Here is a 23,620-nt window from a genome sequence, read left to right as displayed (position 1 = left end):
AAAATGTGCAGTGTATAAATTCGCAAAATGATTCATTTTATGCAAAAATATCTACATCTATTGTTGCCTGTGCCTGCACAGATGTCTAAGTATGTCTTGATGAAATTTAAATACGCTATTTTTACCATGATCAGTGCTTTAAAAATTCAGTGTTTGTAAAATGCACCAACTGTGTGCAAGTCCTTCGGTGAACTAATTCAGTTTCTTAAAAGTGAAGCATTAATAACTGGATCATCCTTTAATTTGTGTAACTCATTATATCCATCTTTTATAGTAATATCCTGAAATGTCCCTAAATTTTCACTTGAAAAACATGGTTATGGTAGACAAAGATGCAGAAAGTATCAGACAATGTATTAACACCACATACGTAATGATTGAACCCTTGATAGTCCCTCCATAGGACTAGTGTGTCTGAGGAAAGCTGTGCACAGTATGCAAGACAATTAATAAAGATTCTACTAGGCATATTATACCATTCTCAGTGTTTTGTCTGGAGTTAAAGTATACTTAACAACCCTCTTGTTAACATTTTAGGACTGCTTCGAATAGTTATTCAACAAAGCAAAGAGAAAATATATCAACACAAACAATACTTTATTATTTTTTCAGTTGCTTAATATTCATATCTGAAACGCTGAATTAACACTCAAATTACACTCTCATTTGCAAACCAGTCTAAAACTTATTTCTTTTGTTATGTGAATATATGTACAATTTGTCCGTATGCAGTACAACAGTGGCCGCCTGTAAAAGTGCTCTCCTCAGCAGCACCGCATATCAGACACTAAATATTTGCAGACCACGGTTAATCCCAGTGCCAAATATTTCCCGGTCGGGGAATTTTCTTACTTCCACTGCCAACTGCAGCAACTTTACTGCCAGCCGTTAACGCTTGTGCGCCTGCAGCAATAGCTGGTTTGCTGCCATCAGCCAATACTGTAGGTGGGCAGACCTCTCGTCGTGGATCTCTTGAGTAATAATAGTTTGCAGCCAATTTGTGAGCTGGTCCTTCCGGAAGATTTGGTGGTGGTTGAGTACGAGCTGCGATGAAATCTGCAAATCGGAGAGCGTTGGTATGTGGTCTTCCTAGTAGGAACTCTCTAAGCATCTCCAACAACGGTGAAACGCTACGTGGTTCTACTTTCCTTGACATGTTTGGAATAAATTCACTCACAACACACCTGACGAACTCCACTGAGAACGCAGTACACAGCAGTTAACCTCCACCACCAAAGATACTAATGGAACGAGTTTGTAGTCTGCTACACGAAGACAATCGAGTAACGAAGTTTATGATCAACTGTTTATATGAGGCGCGCTTTATAAAGATCGAGAAGTAACAACACATTGGCCTATAACTTTTTCCGAATCGTTCTCTGGTTTCCAGTATAGTTGAACCACTCCAAACAGAAGTGCATACATTCACAGTTTATTGCCGTTACACAGCGAGGAATTTCCTTTTAGTAATTGTAGTTCAAAACCTAAAATTTCCAGAATATCTTGCCTACCAACTCTTTCGGTCGGCATGTTCAAAAGTAAGTACTTTGAAGTGTATGGGCAAATGACGTACTAAGATAAAGTGGTAGTAATTTCTCAGCCTTTCGCATGCATGTATATGATCATCAGAAAGTATCCATACTGCGCAGATAATGACAGCAGTAGGAGACCCCAAAGTAGCAAACCTCAAAGAAATTGCCGCCACAGATGAGACTTTTAAAATCCTAACGATCAACTGCCGAAGCATTCGCAACAGATTGCCAGAGTTTGAAGCACTCTTACAAAGTAATGGAACTTTCATAATGGTACGAAAAGCTGAAAGCTGGCTCAGTCTCTTCTGCAAGCTACTAAAAGTAGCTCGGGAGATCTGTGTGGACAGTTCTAGTGATACAGCAATAGAATATATGAAAGAAGCAATGCCACATGCCTACATCTACACCTACATGATTACACTGCAATTCACAATTAAATCCTTGGCAGATGGTTCATTGAAACACCTTCAAGCTATTTCTCTACCATTCCACTCTCGAAGAGAGCACCAACAAAATATTTTAACACTCTGAGGACAAAGTTGGTGATTGAAATTTCATGAGAAGATCCTGCGACAACGAAAAAACGCCTTTGTTTGTAAGATTGCAACCACAACTCACGTATCATATCCGTGGCACTCTCAATCCTATTTCGCTATGATACAAAATGAGCATCGCTTTTTGAACTTGTTCACCTCCTCCGTCAAACCTATGAGATGATGATTTCACACTGCACAGCAATACTCCAGAAGAGGATGGACAAGGGTAAGGAGTCTCTTCAGTAGACCTGTTGCAGTTTCTAAGAGTTTTGCCAATAAATCAGAGTCTTTGGTTTGCTTCATTCCAATTTAAGTTATTCGTAATTGTAACCCCTATGTAGTATGCATTTAGTTGAATTTATAGCCTTTAGTTTCGTGTGATTTTTCATGTACCAGTAACCGAATGTAGCGAATTCCTTTTATTACTATTGTGCATGATTTCACACTTTTCATTGTTTAAAATCAATTCCCACTCATCGTACCACACAGATATCTTTTCAAAATCATTTCACAGTTGGTTTTGATCGCCTGATGAATTTAAAAGACAGTAAATGATAGCGTAATCTGCAAACAATCTGAGAGGCTCGCTGAGATTGGCACCTAAATACTTTATGTAGAGCAGGAACAGTGGAGTGCGTACAGCACTTCTCTGGGGAATGGCAGATATTAGCAGAGGGTGACAGATATTAGCTGCTTCAGTTTTACTTAGTGATATTCTACATCTACATCTGCAAACCACCATGAAGTGCATGGCAGAGGGTATCTCCTATTGTACCAGTTACTAGGGTGACTGCTTATTCCAGTCATGTACAGAGCACAGGGGGAATATTTGTTTGGGTGCCTCTGTGCATGCTGTAATTATTCTAATCTTATTCTCATGATCCCTATGTGAACTATATGTAGGGGGATGTAGTATATTCCCAGAGTCATCATTTAAAGCCAGTTCTCTAAACTTTGTTAATAGACACTCTCAGGATGACTTACGTCTATCTTCAAGAATCTGCCAGGTCAGTTTCTTCAATGTCTCTGTGACACTCTCCCATGGATCAAACAAACCTGTGGCCATTCATGCTGTCCTTCTCTGTAAACATTCAATATCCCCTGTTAGTTCTATTTGGTACGGGTTCCACACACTTCAGCAGTATTCTAGAACTGGTTGCATGAGAGATTTGTACCAATCTCCTTTGTAGGCTGATTGAACTCCCCCAATATTCTACAAATAAACTGAAGTCTACCACCTGTTTCACCCAAGACTGAACCTATGTCATATTCTAGAACTGGTTGCATGAGAGATTTGTACCAATCTCCTTTGTAGGCTGATTGAACTCCCCCAATATTCTACAAATAAACTGAAGTCTACCACCTGTTTCACCCAAGACTGAACCTATGTCATCATTCTATTTCATATCTCTACAAATGTTATATCCAGGTATTTGTATGAGTTGGCCGAATCCAACAATAACTCATTGGTATTATAGCTATAGGTTATTATATTTTTTTGTTTTTTTGAAGTGCACAATTTTGCATTTTTGAACATTTAAAGCAAGTTGCCAATCTATGCACCACTTTCAAATCTTATCAATGTCTCACTGAATATTTACGCAGCTTATTTCAGATAGTATTTCATTACAGGATAAGTGCATCATCTGCAAAAAGTTTGAGCTTACTATTAATATTGTCTGCAAAGTCATTAGTATACAACGTGAACATCAAGGATCCCAACATACTTCCCTTCAGAACATCTGTAGTTACTTCTACATCTGGCAATGTCTCTCTGTCCATGATAACATGCTACATCTTCTCTACTAAAAAGTCATTCTAGTCATAAATTTCATTTGATACCCCATATAATCATATTTTGACAATAAATGTAGGCATAGTACCAAATAAAATGCTTTTTGGAAATCAAGAAATACTGCATCTACCTGACTGCCTTGATCCAAAGCTTTCAGTATGTCATGTGAGAAAATTGCAAGTTACGTTTCAAATGATCGATGTTTTCAGAATCCATGCTGGTTGGCATGGAGGATGTTATTCTGGTTGAGATACTTTATTATGCTGGAGATGAGAATATGTTCTAAGATTCTACTACAAACTGACATCAAGGATATTGGACAGTAGCTTTGTAGACCATTTCTTTTACCCTTCTTGTACATTAACGTGACCTGTGCTTTTTTCCAAAAACTGGGTACAGTTTTTTGTATAAGGGATCTACAATAGATTACAATTAGAAGAGAGGCTAACTCAGCCGCAAATTCAGTATAGAATATGATAGGGATTTCATCAGGCCCCGCAGCTTTGTTCAGTGTTAATGATATCATTAATACTTTTTTCACTCATCTTTTCAGTGGGACAAGGGTTAAACTGCTCCGCTGCAGAGTGAAAATCTCATTCTGGAAACATCCCCCAGGCTGTGGCTAAGCCATGTCTCCGCAATATCCTTTCTTTCAGGAGTGCTAGTTCTGCAAGGTTCGCAGGAGAGCTTCTGTAAAGTTTGGAAGGTAGGAGACGAGGTACTGGCAGAAGTAAAGCTGTGAGTACCGGGCGTGAGTCGTGCTTCAGTAGCTCAGTTGGTAGAGCACTTGCCCGCGAAATGCAAAGGTCCCGAGTTCGAGTCTCGGTCGGGCACACAGATTTAATCTGCCAGGAAGTTTCATATCAGCGCACACTCCACTGCAGAGTGAAAATCTCATTCTGGAAACATCCCCCAGTCTGTGGCTAAGCCATGTCTCCGCAATATCCTTTTTTTCAGGAGTGCTAGTTCTGCAAGGTTCGCAGGAGAGCTTCTGTAGAGTTTGGAAGGTAGGAGACGAGGTACTGGCAGAAGTAAAGCTGTGAGTACTGGGCGTGAGTTGTGCTTCGGTAGCTCAGTTGGTAGAGCACTTGCCCACGAAAGGCAAAGGTCCCGAGTTCGAGTCTTGGTCGGGCACACAGTTTTAATCTGCTAGAAAGTTTCATATCAGCGCACACTCCGATGCAGAGTGAAAATCTCATTCTGGAAACATCCCCCAGGCTGTGGCTAAGCCATGTCTCCACAATATCCTTTCTTTCAGGAGTGCTAGTTCTGCAAGGTTCGCAGGAGAGCTTCTGTAAAGTTTGGAAGGTAGGAGACAAGGTACTGGCAGAAGTAAAGCTGTGAGTACCGTGCGTGAGTCGTGCTTCGGTAGCTCAGTTGGTAGAGCACTTGCCCGCGAAAGGCAAAGGTCCCAAGTTCGAGTCTCGGTCGGGTACACAGTTTTAATCTGCCAGGAAGTTTCATATCAGCGCACACTCCAATGCAGAGTGAAAATCTCATTCTGGAAACATCCCCCAGGCTGTGGCTAAGCCTTCTCTCCGCAATATCCTTTCTTTCAGGAGTGCTAGTTCTGCAAGGTTCGCAGGAGAGCTTCTGTAAAGTTTGGAAGGTAGGAGACGAGGTACTGGCAGAAGTAAAGCTGTGAGTACCGGGTGTGAGTCGTGCTTCGGTAGCTCAGTTGGTAGAGCACTTGCCCGTGAAAGGCAAAGGTCCCGAGTTCGAGTCTCGGTCGGGCACACAGTTTTAATCTGCCAGGAAGTTTCATATCAGCGCACACTCCGCTGCAGAGTGAAAATCTCAATCTGGAAACATCCCCCAGGCTGTGGCTAAGCCATGTCTCCGCAATATCCTTTCTTTCAGGAGTGCTAGTTCTGCAAGGTTCGCAGGAGAGCTTCTGTAAAGTTTGGAAGGTAGGAGACGAGGTAATGGCAGAAGTAAAGCTGTGAGTACCGGGCGTGAGTCGTGCTTTGGTAGCTCAGTTGGTAGAGCACTTGCCCGCGAAAGGCAAAGGTCCCGGTTTCAAGTCTCGGTTGGGCACTCAGTTTTAATCTGCCAGGAAGTTTCATATCAGCGCACACTCCGCTGCAGAGTGAAAATCTCATTCTGGAAACATCCCCCTGGCTGTGGCTAAGCCATGTCTCCGCAATATCCTTTCTTTCAGGAGTGCTAGTTCTTCAAGGTTCGCAAGAGAGCTTCTGTAAAGTTTGGAAGGTAGGAGATGAGGTACTGGCAGAAGTAAAGCTGTGAGTACCGGGCGTGAGTCGTGCTTCGGTAGCTCAGTTGGTAGAGCACTTGCCCGCGAAATGCAAAGGTCCCGAGTTCGAGTCTCGGTCGGGCACACAGTTTTAATCTGCCAGGAAGTTTCATATCAGCGCACACTACACTGCAGAGTGAAAATCTCATTCTGGAAGCATCCCCCAGTCTGTGGCTAAGCCATGTCTGCGCAATATCCTTTTTTTCAGGAGTGCTAGTTCTGCAAGGTTCGCAGGAGAGCTTCTGTAGAGTTTGGAAGGTAGGAGACGAGGTACTGGGAGAAGTAAAGCTGTGAGTACTGGGCGTGAGTCGTGCTTCGGTAGCTCAGTTGGTAGAGCACTTGCCCGCGAAAGACAAAGGTCCCGAGTTCGAGTCTTGGTCGGGCACACAGTTTTAATCTGCCAGGAAGTTTCATATCAGCGCACACTCCGATGCAGAGTGAAAATCTCATTCTGGAAACATCCCCCAGGCTGTGGCTAAGCCATGTCTCCGCAATATCCTTTCTTTCAGGAGTGCTAGTTCTGCAAGGTTCGCAGGAGAGCTTCTGTAAAGTTTGGAAGGTAGGAGACGAGGTACTGGCAGAAGTAAAGCTGTGAGTACTGGGCGTGAGTCGTGCTTCGGTAGCTCAGTTGGTAGAGCACTTGCCCGTGAAAGGCAAAGGTCCCGAGTTTGAGCTTCGGTCGGGCACACAGTTTTAATCTGCCAGGATGTTTTATATCAGCGCACACTCTGCTGCAGAGTGAAAATCGCATTCTGGAATATGGAATCAATTTGACACCGTTTCAATAGGACTCATTACTTCACGAGAATGATTTTTCTGAATCCTTGTTGGCCATTTGTCAATAAACTGCTTTCTTTGAGGTAACTCGTAAGTTCAAACATCATAGCCAACATCATAGCCTCAGGTAAAGAGTTCTTGTGGGTAAACTTATCTAAAGTTCCAGCTGCATAAGCTGTTTTATATTTACACCACTCACCTGAGCAAACGTTTTGGATCAGATTGTCATCCGTTGATATTTTATGGAATAAGGTTCCCCACACAGCCTTTTTCATACCATCTAGGGTATTCTGGTTTCTTCTTATGGCTTGACCATAGTACTCTGATAGCTGATTGATGGTTTTGTCTAGTAGACGACCCTGAATAGTCTTGCCATCAGAGAGCGGCCTATTCAACATCTCCTGTTGTAATGGTGTGCAACATTGTAAGCTGTAATGTAGAGAGTGCCATGAAAAGCATATTGTTATCACATGAGGAGTTTAATAGTAGCAGGTGAGTTTGTAAGGCAACCGCTAGAGGTGCTCTTTGTTTGGCATAAGCAGTTGTTTTGTTAATTGACACTCCAAGGGAGTAGACAGTGAAAACTTCTTTACATATTAGAAGCAGCTCACGATTAGCATTAATTTGCTGCAGTTTATAAGTTGCAAGTTATCTTTAACATGTATGTGTTAATAAATATTTTTTGTTCAAATTTATAGAATTCCAATAATTTGTGTGCTATTGTGGATGATTTATCTGAATACACACATGTAAGTAGTTCAGAACAGTTATAGCCATAGCCACTCTGACACTGGTGACCCTGATGTGATAAGCATACTGATATTAGAAGAATAAGTACAAACTGTTGTGACTGACCAAAGGAGATTCACCCTATTAAAATGCATGCACACTGAAGGTCTATCAGTGTCATGAAATGCCATGTAATTATTGCCATTCTGGTCTTACAGTCTGGCACTATAGTTTGTGTAGATGGAAACTAGTTTTCATTATGCAGGAATAACCACAGGTTCTATGAGGTTTGTTCTGGTGTTCAGTCAGCTTGACCACCACTATGCAGCTGAATTTGAACCTGTAATCACAGCACCTCCTGCATAAGATTTGTATGGTAAACTGAAAACAGAGTTGATTTGCTGAGTGTATGCATCAAAAGAGGAGCAGGTGCTTCAAGTGTTAATGCATTATGGACAGGAAGTTATTGCAGTACTTGACATACCTGAATAGTAAAGTTGATGCATACACTCTGGAGTAGTTCTCTTCCACCTCATGTTAAAGCCATAGCAGCATCTCTGATAGAAATGCATTTAGACACTGTCACATATCTGTTCAATATGATTCAGGATGCAATAATTCCGCCTCAATTGGCACTTTAGCAGTGCCTTGCGATAGTGCCTTGTCATTGGCAGTGACATGAGCAAATTATGATTGCCTGTGAGACCAAAGAGATTGCTCTGGCTAGTCAAATGAGTGAACTGCTAACTCAACAAAGACGGAGGTCATTACCACAGAAGGTCACATATTCATTCCAGAATGAACTCGCCTACAGTGTGTTGGTATCATTGGAAATTTGAGGATCAGGCTCACAAATGCACCTCACCTTGCACCTACCTAAATGGCAGAGGCAATCTGATTGCTGGACAGTCTGTCAACATCTCTTTGTTAATGACCAGACAGACATTTGTTATGAACTAAGATTTGTCCGTGTTCCCATGAATTTTCCTGTGTAATTGCCAGACACCAACTTTGTTCTACCATTCTACTGCTGCTAACAACTCATTGATAGTCACTTATCGACAGTTGTCCTTGAAAAGTGCTAATATGTTATTTTTATTTTATTTTTTTATTTACACGTCAAGTTCTGTAGGACCAAATTGAGGAGAAAATCTCCAATGTCATAGAACATGTCAGGACATGAAATTACAACTTAAAAGTAATAACAGATAAAATAAAATGTTTATGAACCCAAAAAAGTCATGCCATAAATTTAAGTGAACATAATCAACAATACAACGAGAATCAGCTTAATTTATTTAGGAACTCCTGAACAGGATATAAGGAGTGATTTATGAGAAAACTCTTCAGTTTCAGTTTGAAAGTGTGTGGATTACTTCTAAGATTTTTGAATTCTAGTGGTAGCTTATTGAAAGTGGATGCAGCAGTATACTGCACATCTTTCTGCACAAGAGTTCACTAATCATATGCCCATTCTGTGAAATTAAAATGTCAGGTTTTGTTGAATTGTGTGTTAGAAACTGTAAAAACTGAGTCTTACTGTGATTTAGCAGCCTGGAATACTGATTTGCAGGGCTTCTCATGCAAGTGTCATTTTCAGTGTCCTAAATGTGCTACCTATTATGCAGACATGATTGTCAGATTAGCTCAGGATCATAAAGTTCAGACTAGGGCAGGGGCGGTGGTAAGGGGGAGAGAGAGCTATGGGGGCTATAGCCTCCCCCTCCCCCTCCCCCTCTGGAGTGTCATATTACATTGGATAAAATGACTTCCAATATCAGCAAATATATTATTCCAACAGATCCAATCATTTTTTTTTTATAATTATGTAGCAATATAGGTTGCAATGTATTCTAAATACATTTTAACAAAAGAATAAGAGCGGCAGACAGCTTGCTACCTAAACCAATAAATATCATGTAGCTTAAAATAGGCGTCTTATTATTTATTAATACACATTTTTTACCCTGAACTCTAAAACAGTTACCAAAAACTACTCCATGCAACACCAAATTTTACCAATTTGTCGGTAGATGACCCCCAACTCTCCTTTTGTTAAGTCATATTCCATCCCCCCCCCCCCCCTTGACAGACTTCTAGAATTGCCCCTGGACTAGGGCATTGGGTATTGTCCTTGTACAATGTACAATCCTTCCTTAGCCAATGTTGCCCAAAATGAGGAACCACATGAGCTTACTGTGGTGGCAAGGGATGTCCTTTCTGATAATTGGCAGGTAGTGTAACTGGGTGTGTGTGGTAACCACCAGCCCTTGGTGCCTCATGGAATACCCTAGGTGGTCTTGCCTTCCACTTAGTTGCTGTGTGTTGCTGCCATTGGTGATGCCAGTGCAGTGGCATCACAGCACTGCCTATCCTCACCCATGATAAACTCGGCACGTTTGCACCACTTTGCATTGTAATTCCCACCAGCAGCATTTTTAAGGTCTTCAGCATTGATCTCCATCCATTGGCCAAGCCAACAGTCCTGCCCTAATTGTCATTTGTTACATGTCCACCATGAATGCCTACACATTGAGCCCATGTGTGGGGAATACCAATGGATAGGTCATCAGGCAACTGTTTGTGACAGTCAACAAGCTGTGAGTCAGTCATCAGATGCCCTGGTGTTTTCACTGGACTCTGGGGCTGCCTCCGACAGCATGCATGTATTGCTCAAGTGTATTTTGCTGATGGTGGTAATGGGTGAGTGATCAGACAAATTTCAAGTAGACGTAGGAGACTGTCAGCCTAATTAACTCAGATATGTGCAGGCTCTTGGGATGCCCACAGTTGCAACAGCCACTCCATCAGATTGTGGCTTTGATAAAAAGGCCATTCCTTTGCAGGGGCTATTCTCCATCTCTATGCATTATAAGAATCTGGAATGGCAACTCATTTATTAGTGGTCAATTCACTGTTGGCACAAAATATCTTTGGGGTCAAAGTGTTTTCTGTTTTTGGCTTCCAGATTATTGACAAACTGCATTTAGTGTCTCAGTATGTTTCTTTTTGTGATTTGGATTCCTTACTGTGGTCCCAGAGCCTACCGTTTCAGAATACCTTGGTCTGAGTTGTAAATTTTGAAGCACTTTGCTCTTAAGCCATTGGTGGTACTCAAATTTTGTCGTCCCTGCTCTATTCCCTCCACCAAGCATCTGCATCAGCTTACATAATGCTTACCTGCAATTTATGTTGGATGCAGTTTCTAGACTTTCCTAGTCCTCAACAACTCCTTTGGAGTCATCTGCACCAGGAATTTACCAACGGTATTTGGAGCAGTTGATTCAGGAAATTCCCTGTTGCATCAATTATCTTGATGACATCTGGGTCATAGCTGTACATAACCTTCAGTCAGTTTTCCATTGCCTCCGGAAGAATAGCCTCCATTGCAAGCTGGAGAAGTGCAGTTTTTTTCTCTCTGAAGGTACATTTCTTGGGTCATGTGCCTTGTAAAGATGGCATAGTCCCCATAGACAACCTCATTGAGGTCACTGTCAACCAACCAGTGTCCAAGAACCAGAAGGAGCTCCAGTCCTTTTTGGTAATATTTTGCATTATGCTCATTTCATACCCCAAGCCATGCATACCTTCCAGTCTCTTAACCAGTTTTTCCAGAAGAGTCTTGAGTTTGTCCGGTACTGGATTGTCAACTGGCTTTTCAGTCTCTCAAGCTGCATTTGTGCTCTGCTCCCTGCCACATCGGAACCTGGACAGCACTGAACAGCCCCTTGCTTAGGCATCATAGGTGCTTTCCGCTGCACAGCATAATTATTTACAGGTGAAAAAAGTGTCACTAGCTATTGTTTTTGGGGTTAAAGATTTCCACCTCAGCACTGACCACAAGCCATTGGTTTCCTTATTTGGCCCTCATTCCGAGCTGTCAGACAAGACTGCCCACTGGTTGCAGTGGTGGGCCCTCTTTCTAAGTAAATATTGTTATGACACTTGTTAGTGCTCCATCGTCCAGCCTGCCAATGTTGATGCGCTGTTGCGGCTACTAGTAGGGTCCGATATTGAGGTTGATCAGCAGAAGGCTCTTGTGTCCACAATGGATGATACCTTTCAGCAAACCCTGTCAGACTTCCTGCTGATGGCCATCGACCCATTTTCCTGAAATATTATTTCGGTAGTCAGGTTGGGTTGGCTAGAGTGTGTCTCTTCAGGTGTGGATCAGGTCTGGCATATATTTTTCCTCGCATATGATCACTCTGTGTTGTCTATGGGGTTTTCATGCTTGCCACAGAAGAGCCTTGCTGTTGTGTAGTCATTCCCCTGGTGTTCCATTCTGGTATACTCCAGTTGCTGTGTGCGTCACACTGGGGTATGACTCGTATGATGGCATTGGTGTGATATCATATCTACTGGCTGGCAATCAGTTGTGACATCAGACATCTGGTGCATTCTTGTGAGGCTTGTGCATGGGACCAGGCTACTCTGCTGTGCCAGTTCTCTCCTTGGCCAGTTCTGAAACACCCTTAGGAGAGGGTGCACATCGATTTTTTCAGCCCCTTTTTGAGCAGCATGTGGTTGTTGGTGGTTGATGCATTATCCTATTTCCCATATGTAACCAAGCTGTCCTCCATGTCAGTAACTTCCAGGGTTCAGATGTTGTCACTTATTATTGCCATTGAGGGATTCCCCAGGACCCTGGTTCCTGACAACAGTTAGCAACTTGTGTCGCAGGTTGCCATTGAGGGATTCCCCAGGACCCTGATTCCTGACAACAGTTAGCAATTTGTGTCGCAGGAGGTATCCAGTGAAGTAGTGCCACTGCATGGAGGTTGATATACAGCCCTGTGCAGGTAGCATCAGCCCAGTTCATGATCAATGATTAAGATGACCTCATCATTTTCAATAGGACACAAGGGTATATTATGTCAATAGCACACGATGGTATATTATGTCTTACATTGAGGTGACAAAACTCATTGGATAGTGATCTGCACATATTCAGGTGGTAGTAGTATCATGTACACAAGGTATAAAAGGGCAGTGCATTGGCAGAGCTGTCATTTGTACTTACGTGATTCATGTAAAAAGGTTTCCGATGAGATTATGGCTGCACGACAGAAATTAACAGACTTTGAATGCAGACTGGTAGCTGGGGCTAGATGCATGGGATATTCCATTTCAGAAATCATTAGGAAATCAAATATTCCTAGATTCACAGTTCAGGTGTGCCCGTGAATACCAAATTTCAGGCATTATCTCTCACCATGGGTGATGCAGTAACCAGCAGCCTTCACTTAATGACTGAGAGCTGCGGCATTTGTATAGAGTTGTCAGTACTAACAGACAAGCAACACTGCTTGAAATAACAACAGAAATCAAAATGGAGCATATGACAAACTTATCTGTTAGGACAGTATTGTGAAACGTGGAGTTAATTGGCAGTGGCAGCAGACGACCAATAACTTTGCTAACAACATGACATTGCCTGCAGCGCTTCTTCTGGGCTCATGGCCATATCTGTTGCACCCTAGATGACTAGAAAACCGTTACCTGATCAGTTGAGTCCTGATTTCAGTTGGTAAGAGGTGATGGTAGGGTTTGAGTGTGGTGCAGACCACATGAAGCTAATGACCCAAGTTGTCAACAAGGCACTGTGCAAGCTGGTGATGGCTCCATAATGGCGTGGGCTGTGGTTACATGGAACAACCAATAATGGACTCAAAATGGTTATTTTCAGCTACTTGGAGGCCATTTATAGCCATTCATGGACTTCACATGCCCAAACAACAATGGAATTTTTATCAATGACAATGCACCACGTCAAAAAATGTTCACGATTGTTTTGAAGAAAATTCAGGACAATTCGAGCAAATGATTTGGCCAACTAGGTCACCCAACATGAATCCTATTGGACATTTATGGGTCATTATCAACAGGTCAGTTCATGCACAAAATCCTGCTCCAGCAACACTTTTGCAATTATGGGTGGCTATAGAGGCAGCTTGGTTCAATATTTCTGCAGAGAACGACTTGTTGAGTCCATCCCACATCGAGTTGCTGCACTATACCATGCAAAAGGAGGTGTGACCTGACATTAGGAGATATTCCGTGACTTTTGTCATGTCAGTGTATGCTGAACTTTAACTGTGAACTTTATATCTACATACTTGAAGTGAAGAGTTTTGTAAAATTGTTCATATCCATTGATACTTTAATATTCAGAGACAGCTGTAAATACTTAGAACACTTCTGTGGAATTGGATTATACAAAGTTATCCATCGTGTGTAAATCTATCTTGTAATGTTGAACTAATATTTTACATGTTCTAGTTTCCACTCGTTCTCCTCTCAGAGCAAGTAAGAAACACACTGTTGTACTGATGATTGTATTTTCTTATTTGCAGAACACAGATAGCATTATTTCTATCCACTTTGTGTGAGTGCACTGAAGTGCTAATCATTTTCATATCCAAGCAGATACTGGAGTTCTTGCTGACTTAGTATTTGCAGCATGCTGTCTTCATGGTTCTGCAATTATATTGGCCAGGAGTACCAAAAATACACGCTCTGTAACGTATGTGGTTCATAATAACAAAGTAATTCACAGCTAATTGTTTACAGTATAGCTACCTTAGCAACAACCAATCACAGCACTAGTTTAGTCATGCCATTTTTGCTCTTCACAGCGTCATATCACACTGTTTCCTCAACTGCCGGCCACTATTCAATTGCTGATGATCATTGTGGACTGCTACATAATTACTGTGATTTGTCCTTATATGGTTTGTTTCTCAGTGTGATACTTTTCTTTTATGGAATGTGTGAAGCTAACAATGAAATTGCTTAGAGTGTGATAAGACTATCATGATCCTGTAAGGGTAATGCGATACTGCACGTTAATGGGGTATTTTCTTACCATTGCCAGTGTAGATTGTATGAGTGACATTCAATAAGTAATGCAACACATTTTTTTTGATAGCAGGTGATATTATTCAGGATTCCAATTCACCATGTTCCCCGCTCTTTTGGATACAAAAGTGTAGATTTCAACATAATCTCCATTCAGCGCGATGGCCTTTTGCCACCTTACTGGGCCGGCCTTTGTGCCTCCATGGTACCATTCTACAGGTCAGTGCCAGAGCCAACATTGTGCTGCATCAATAACCTCTCCATTATCCACATACTGCTTCATGTGGAGTGCATCCTTTGTTGGGCCAAACAGATGGAAGTTAGAAGGTGTGAGATCGGAGCTGTAGGGTGGATGAGGAAAAGCAGTCCAGTGAAGTTTTGTGAGCTCTTCTCAGATTCACAGGCATGTGTGAGGCCTTCCATTGTCATGGAGAAGGAGAAGTTAATTTGCATTTTTGTGGCAACGAACACACTGAAGTTGTTTCTTCAGTTTACTGAGGGTAGCGCAATACATTTTGAAATGATAATTGCACTATGAGGGAGGACATCAAGCAGAATAACCCCTTCAGAGTCCCAGAAGACCATCACCATGACTTTACTGGCTCAGGGTGCAACCTTGAACTTTTTCTTTGGGATAGAGGAAGCGCGGCACCTTTCTGTGCATTTCCGTTTTGTTTTTGATTCAAAGTCATGAACCCATATTTAATCTCTTTTGATGATGTTCAACAAAACATTGCCACAGTCAGCCTTGTAACATGCAAGCAGTTCTGCACAGATGGTCATTCATTGCTCTTTATGGTATTCTGTTAAGTGGCAAAGGAACCCAGTGCGTGCACACCTTGAGTACCCCAACTGGTGGACAACTGTGTCAGCACTACCGACAGAGACATCCAGTTGAGCACTGAGGTGTTTGATTGCGATCCGTAGATTGCCTCGAATGAGTGTGTCTGCACGTTCCAATGTTGCAGGAGTTACAACAGGGAGCAGCTGACTGGCCCACAGGAGATTGGACAGGTTTGCATTACCCTGTTCAATGATGACAGATGCCTCACCCAATGACCCATCATGCTTTTGTTCACTGCAAGGTCTCTGTAGACATTCTGCAAGTGCCTATGAATATCTGTGATGCTCTGGTTTTCTGTCAAAAGAAATGCAATGACAGCTTTCTGCTTGGAAAGCACCTCCATTACAGATGCCATTTTGAAGGCTATGTATAGCACTACCACCAATGGGAACTTCATGAAACTATATGGCCTGAAGCAGGAATAATCTGTGATGTCCCACAACAAATTCCATGTTTTTAAACCAAAACTGGCTGAGAGAAAAAAAGTGTTGTATTACTTATTGAATGCCTTATTAGTATGGGACTGCACAGCTCCTGCTACAAGAGCCATATTGCACTTGTGAGAAATAACATCCCCCCTTCCATGCTCTACTGTTAATCATTTTGTTATTCTGATCTAGGTATAGATTGTGGTTTGTTCCTACAACAATTCCACTGTTTTCTCGTGGCAACACAATGCTACCTTCCTGTAACTCTGGCTTCTTCAGTTGCTAGTGAAATTTGAATGTGGTTGCAACAAGATGGCTTCTCCTACAATTCTAAGAGTGAAGCATAAAATAAGTAGTAGGAAAAATAGGTGTCAGACTGAGATTCATAGGAAGATTCTTAAAGAAATGTAACTCATCCATGAAAGAAGTGACTTACACAACACTTGTTCAACCCATTCTTGCATATTGCTCCTCAGTCTGAGACTCATACCAGGTTTGATTAACAGAGGAAACAGATGAGATCCAGTGGTGAGTGGTGCATTTCATCACAGTATTGTTTAATCAATACAAGAAAGTTACAGAGATGTTCAACTAACTTCAGTGGCAGATGCTACAAGAGAGATGTTTACTATTGAAATTCTGAGGAGTCCATTGAGGAAGAATCAGACAATGTATTACTTCTTTCCACAAACTTCTTACAAAATGGATAAAAAGTTCTCGGTTTACTTGCCGCATCAAATTTGGATAAAATACCGAGCTTTTGATGACCGCCTCTGTCATTTTCATCAGGGGTAAAACTTGATGTGGCAAGTAAATCGAGAACTTTTTATGCAAGGACTCCGTCGCAAAAGACTTCGTAGTCATATTCTCACAAAACGACCACAACAAGAAAATTTAAGAAATTAGAGCTAATATGATTGTTTACTGAAAAATCATTGCTGTTCACAAATGAAACAGGGAAGGGGAGATCAGATAGTGGTACTCTCCACCACACACTACAGGTGGCTTGCAGAGTACAGATGGAGCTCTAGATGCATGTCACAAATTTCGTAAAAAACAATGGGATCTGGCTAGTTAATGTATCCTGTAGTCTCATCTCAACAAATGGGATGCTTCTGACCCCAGTTACTTTTGAAAAAAAATTATTTCATTAAATTTTAGTCACTTACCAAGCATTCTAATCTAAGTGATGCTTCTTTCTTATACTGGTGCAAATGTGGCGGGTACTGTCGGTTGATGCAAGTTTACTGCCCCAATAAGCAGCTGCATTGGCAGATGATGGAGCAAGTTAAATGCTCTTGCTGTTGTTGAATCTGTTGTAATATTATGTGACCTACTTTGAATTACTAATGTGCTTTGAAATATGGTACTTCTTCATTACCAGTATGCTTTTGTGACTCTGTTCTTATTAGACAATGCACTTCACTGATAATAGTATAACAGGAACCTATGACCAAATCCAGGTACAAATGAAGGTCAGAAATAGGACAGCACATCAGAAATCAAGAGAATAACCCAGATACTAAAATCAAGGACAATAGTGTAGTTTATTAAATGAGGATATTTCAGATAATTAGTGAGATTTGATTGTTAACTAGAACAGCATGTAAACAAGACCAACTACTGTGAGCATCAGCCTTCATTCTTTCTTTTTGTGTGCCACATGGCAGATCACATTGACAAAAGTTGGGATTGATGAGAATGTGGGATGTCTGGCATGATGTCTGACATTAGACACATTTAGATAAGGTGCAGGATCTGAATTAATTTATAGCATTGGTAGCAGCTGTTTCTTGCAGCAACAGGGCTATACATAATATTATGAATGAATGAAAACTGAAATTGCAAACTTTTTAGTCCTGTTAGTTGCCATGCTTAATCACTTCCCTTCTTTGTGGATTGTTGCTGTATTGGTCCATGGATGATAGTGCATATGTGACATGTTCTGAAAAGCTGCATGTGAAATTTTGATTCTTCTGTGTGGCATATCTTGTGTTCTATTGCTCACAGGTACAAAGGGTCTAGTTTTCTGGATACCCATTGGCCTAGTGACCCCTGATGCATCCATCAGAAGAATGGGCATATCATAGCTATTTTACATTATATGTTTAAAATTTAAACATTACATATTTCCCATAGCCCAGGAAAACTGAGCAAATCAGTTGGTTGTTTTGCTTTAGGTGTGGTCCAGGCTGGACCTATGGCTTATAAAAGCATCATTTGTTCATGCGTGGTTCCTGAGAAAACTCCAAACAATCATGTTTTTTTGGGTATGAAAAGTACTAATAATGGGGATAGCCACTTCATTAATTTCTATTCACTGCAGATCATTGTAATTTTTGCCATAAGTTCTTAAAATAATGTTCTCTCACACCTACAAAACTTTTTTTATATCATTATCTGTTACCAAGATCGAGAGGTTCAAGTTTACCCTACTTATGCAGAAAACCACAAAAACCGGTTTTTAGGCACTTTTGCAATGTTGGCTGCCATTGTCTAAATAACTAACCATAGAAAATAGCTCAAATTTTTACCGTACATTCTTTAGACATTTATCTTGAAATGCCATTTCCCTGTTTTTGAAAATCTGTATCCTTTATCAGGACACACCTGAAAAACCATGACTTTTGTGTACCACATGTACCAATTGTGGGGATGGCCACTTCTATAGTTTCTGTTCATGGAAAATTGTCAAAATTTTTACCATATGCTCTTAAGATGACTTTTTCATGGAACCTTCAAACTTTTTTTGATATCACTATTCATAACTGAGGTTTAAATTTACCATACTTATGCATGTAATACCTGGTCTGAGATTTAAATGCAGTTTTAACTGCTGTTGTGAACAGATGGCAATGGCTCTGGGGTCATTGCAAGAGTTCTTAAGTCACCAATCAATGTTTTTAGTTGCTATTCTTTCACCAAAAAAACTTTATGATACACTGTCTTTGTATAATGGTCACTCACACCTATAAAGGCTGTCTTGATTTGGAAATTATTTGATGACGCCACCTGGCAGTGTAAGCACTCACAAAAATTATTTTGTTATACAAAATTCTTTGTACTTACACACTGCTATGTTTGGCATTCTGTAGATATAGCCTAAAAATGTTATGCATTTGCATGTAAAACAGTCTAAGATGAACTGGATGGGAGTGCTGTGCTCGCTTTAAGCAAGAGTAAGCATCTATTTTGTGGTGTGGTCACTTTACAGCTTACATTTGTGCTACTGCTGTAAAAAAATTTTTTAAAGTTTTTTAGTTTAATATAGGGCTCAATTTGCATTTGGAGGAAATGAATGGTGAACATTATGTAAAATTGGAAAAACTGCAAATTCAATAGACTATTTCTAATCACGGTTTTACTCTTTTAAGACAGAACTCATAGGCTAGGCATTTTTGACGAATTGTGATTGGTGAGCAAAGTATCCAGAAAAAATGTAAAGCAAATGATTTGCTGTTAACCTTAAATTATGTATACTTATTTGTTTACCTATAGAATTCTTTTTACATAAGCAGGGAAAAGAAGGGAACTAGAGAAAAAAATGCTCCTGTAAGAGCAAAAAAAGGTGAATGTGTTCTTCTTTAAAAGACTCCAATAGAAAAGTGGGGAACCAGCTGCCTCAATCCTCATTCCACCTTTCTGATTAAAAATTGGGGCATGCAAACATAATTGCATTCTTTTAACACAGAGCATTCTAAAGCCTTTAGCAGTTTCTCTTTGTAGTTAAACCTTGATATTCAGCATCTATGTCTCACTGCTACTGTCTCTTTCCAAAAGTCTCCTTTCTCTCCCACTGATTTCCAGTATTTCCCAGTGCCATTGTCGCCTGCCTCACTTACACCATCTTCTTTTGTCTTCCTTTCCTGCTCTCACTGTCTCAACTATTCATCACCAGCTGAGAAATTTGGGGCGGGGGGTGTCCAATTTATATTTTCCCCTATGCTCATGTGTTTAGAATTTTGGTCCAAAATGTGCCCTCCCCTATACCCATTTGTCTCGGAGGGTTCAGACTGCCCAAGTCTATGTACGGTCTCCATTCATCCTTCATTTCCATTGTCTTCTCTCCCTTATGCTCCCATTGCTTCAATCTCCATCCATTTCTCTTTTATTGTCACTGTCCCTCACTGACAATCAACCTCTCCTCACAGTTTGGCTCCCACTGTTATTGTCTTCATCCATCTCTCCTTCTCTTTCATTGCTGCTTTCACTCTCCCACCATCACTGTCTCCTCTATCTTTTTTCTTCCACTGGCACTGTCTCCTCCCTCTTTCACTGCCACTGTCTCTCTGCTATTCTCTTTCAGCACTGAAAGTGTGAATATGTTCACATGCTAAAAATTTTGAGGAGGAATGCAGAATCAGGATTGAGGCAGCTTTTCCCTACTTTTCTCTCAGAGCCTTTTCAAGAGAAAGACATTCAACTTTTTCTTGCTCCAATAGGGGTGTTTTTCCAGTTGTTTATAAATACTCGTATTACATTATTTCACATTCTAGGTAGCTGTACCATAAAAGTATGTTGTATAGATGGGATCAGATATTTTTGTTCTTTGATATAATTGTTTGTGTAATTCTTCTTCTGGATGATGCCATGTCTATCTCTACTTGAGAAAGGAAATAAGATATCACTATAGCATCTTTATGCTTCAAATTTCTAATTTGGTTTTTTATATATTTGTATTATTTTCAGATAGTGTATGGTCACTTCAGAAGTATGCAAAGTTAGAAAATGGTTCTTGGGTGCAAGTTGATGGCAATGGAGATCTAGACCTCATAAAACAGGTTTGCTTTTAATCTGTAGTATTTGCACACTATTGTTCTGTTGCTATACAATACTAGGTGTATCATACACTACTGGCCATTAAAATTGCTACACCATGAAAATGATGTGCTACAGATGCGAAATTTAACCGACAGGAAGAAGATGCTGTGATAAGCAAGTGATTAGCTTTTCAGAGCATTCACACAAGGTTGCCGCCAGTGGCGACACCTACAACATGCTGACAGGAGGAAAGTTTTCAGCCGATTTCTCATACACAAACAGCAGTTGACCAGCGTTGCCTGGTGAAACTTCATTGTGATGCCTCGTGTAAGGAGGAGAAATGCATACCATCACGTTTCCAACTTTGATAAAGGTCGGATTGTAGCTTATCGTGATTGTGGTTTATCGTATCGCGTCATTGCTGCTCACGTTGGTCGAGATCCAATGACTGTTAGCAGAATATGGAATCAGTGAGTTCGGGAGGGTAATACAGAACGCCGTGCTGGATCCCAATGTCCTCGTATCACTAGCAGTCGAGATGACAGGCATCTTATCTGCCTGGCTGTAACAGATCGTGCAGTCACGTCTTGATCCCTGAGTCAACAGATAGGGGCGTTTGCAAGACAACAACCATCTGCACGAACAGTTCAACAGTGTTTGCAGCAGCATGGACTATCAGCTCGGATACCATGGCTGCAGTTACCCTTGACGCTGCATCACACACAGGAATGCCTGCGATGGTGTACTCAATGATGAACCTGGGTGCACGAATGGCAAAACGTTATTTTTTCAGATGAATCCAGGTTCTGTTTACAGCATCATGATGGTCGAATCCATGTTTGGCGACATCGCGGTGAACGCACATTGGAAGCGTGTATTCGTCATCGCCATACTGGCGTATCACCCGGCGTGATGGTATTGGGTGCTATTGGTTACATGTCTTGGTCACCTCTTTTTCGCATTGACGGCACTTTGAACCATGGATGTTACATTTCAGATGTGTTACGACCTGTGGCTCTACCCTTCATTCGGTCCCTGTGAAATCCTACATTTCAGCGGGATAATGCACGACCGTGTGTTGCAGGTCCTGTACAGGCCTTTCTGGATACAGATACAGCAAATTCCCCAAATCTCTCACCAATTGAAAACTTCTGGTCAATGGTGGCCGAGCAACTGGCTCGTCACAGTATGCCAGTCACTACTCTTGATGAACTGTGGTATAGTGTTGAAGCTGCATGGGCAGCTGCACCTGTACACACCATCCAGCTCTGTTTGACTCAATGTCCAGGTGTATCAAGGCTGTTATTACAGCCAGAGGTGGTTGTTCTGGGTACTGATTTCTCAGGATCTATGCACCCAAATTGCGTGAAAATGTAATGACATGTCAGTTCTAGTATAATATATTTGTCCAATGAATACCCGTTTATCATCTGCATTTCTTCTTGGTGTAGCAATTTTAATGGCCAGTAGTGTAGTTAAAGGTGTAAATGCACACAGTTGAAACTACATGATACTATTACAAAAAAAGTCTCAGTAAACATGGGCTCTAAAATGCATATCTTCAGAGCTATGAGCACTTCCTCATCTTTAATATCATGAAACAAATCTCTTGTACTACAAGCTCTCCACTTTTCATATTTTGAGAGGTGATAGTATGAACCAAAATAATGGAAAAAAGTCCAATAAATGAGGGCTCTAACGTGCATGCCTTAAGAACTGTGAGCACTTGTTGATCTTTGCTACTGTGACATATATCGCTCCTACTGAGGTTTTGCTTTTAGCATCATGTACTTTAACATGCTAAAATTGAAGTAATTAATGTTAATCTATTATTTAAATCTAAATTTTGAAATAATCATGAAAAAAGCAGTGTGAGTATTGTGGTGTATATAATTGAGAAAAACTGGTTAAAAGCCTTTATGTGTACTGCTGTTGTGAAATATTTATCTATTGATCTGACGGAATTACATTTTCCTGGAGACCTATGAGTCTCAACTTTATCTTCAATAAGGATAGAAGCTGAAACAATGAATTAAAATTGCTTAATTTTAGTTAATTCATTGCTTCAGCTTTTATCCTTACCAAAGGTAATATTGGTCATTTGTGGAGTGTTTGTTTGAAATGGATATGGAGGCAGCAAGGTTCAAGCATATTCTTAATAGGTATCGGGATGGCTGTGTGTGTAACTGCAGGTAAATGTGTTACATGGGTTGGTTGTTTTGGGGGAGGAGACCAGCCAGCAAGGTCATCGGTCTCATCAGATTAGGGAAGGACAGGGAAGGAAGTTAGCCATGCCCTTTCAAAGGAACTATCCCGGCATTTGCCCGGAGTGATTTAGGGAAATGATGGAAAACCTAAATCAGGATGGCCGGACATGGGATTGAACCATCGTCCTCCAGAAAGCGAGTTCAGTGTGCTAACCACTGTGCCACCTCACTTGGTATCTTACATGGGAAATCTGAACAACTGTAAAGGGCTTTGGTCATGTCAGAGTAATTTTATAGTAACAAAGAAAAATACAGTAAATAAACTTTGACAAATGAAAGTTAAATATACATTGAAAAAGAAGCCAGGTTGAAAATGGTTTGTCATGAAGAACAGAAGAGACTATGAAGTAGGTTAATGAATTGTAAATGTGAATTGTTGCAAAATGAAAAAAGTTAATATTTATTTTTCATGCAGGAAGAGCATAGTATGACTGCATTGTATTTATGAATGACTTGAAACTTGCCGATAAATGAAAACTATTTGTTGTACTGGGACACAAACATGAATCATTCTCAGCTTCAGACCAGCCAGGATTAATAGAAAGGGTTGACAGATTTGAAGATGTGAGGGCAGGATGTGAGTTGTGTCGGGATAACCGTCATTGTACTCATATTTGGCCATTATATTTAGTTTATGTTGCACTGAGACCCTTTGGTAGTGAAGTGGGTGCTGTGCTTTGTTTACTTTAATTGTGTTCTTTAATCTTTGTGCCCTATAGTGCTGTTGGAACTCTACCTACCCACAATGTCAGACTGGGTCTTTCCCATATCTGTTTTGTTCTCAAATAGCTAGTATTTTCTGTCCATACTATAGGTGCTGAATGTGTGGTATATGT

The 23,620-nt window shown here is 40.9% G+C and overlaps 1 protein-coding gene and 1 non-coding gene across 2 annotated transcripts in view; both read left to right on the top strand.

Annotated features, from left to right (window-relative positions):
* The first annotated feature begins 1,411 nt into the window (after positions 1 to 1,411).
* LOC126481286 (uncharacterized) overlaps positions 1,412 to 23,620 on the top strand; it is a 75,724-nt gene continuing 53,515 nt past the window's right edge. The window contains exons 1-2 of the mRNA XM_050104925.1: positions 1,412 to 1,538; positions 20,446 to 20,537. Of these exons, the coding sequence (XP_049960882.1) occupies positions 1,529 to 1,538; positions 20,446 to 20,537 (102 nt within the window). The 5' untranslated portion in view covers positions 1,412 to 1,528. The remainder of the gene's footprint in view (positions 1,539 to 20,445; positions 20,538 to 23,620) is intronic.
* On the top strand, positions 5,526 to 5,600 carry Trnas-uga (transfer RNA serine (anticodon UGA)). Its single transcript has one exon. It is a non-coding gene; the product is annotated as a tRNA-Ser (tRNA).

The sequence above is a fragment of the Schistocerca serialis genome, chromosome 5 (genome assembly GCF_023864345.2).
Source record: "Schistocerca serialis cubense isolate TAMUIC-IGC-003099 chromosome 5, iqSchSeri2.2, whole genome shotgun sequence".
NCBI classification, from domain to species: domain Eukaryota; kingdom Metazoa; phylum Arthropoda; class Insecta; order Orthoptera; family Acrididae; genus Schistocerca; species Schistocerca serialis.
The sequence above is the reverse complement of the archived record's forward strand: the minus strand, read 5'-3'. Positions and strand labels throughout refer to the sequence as shown.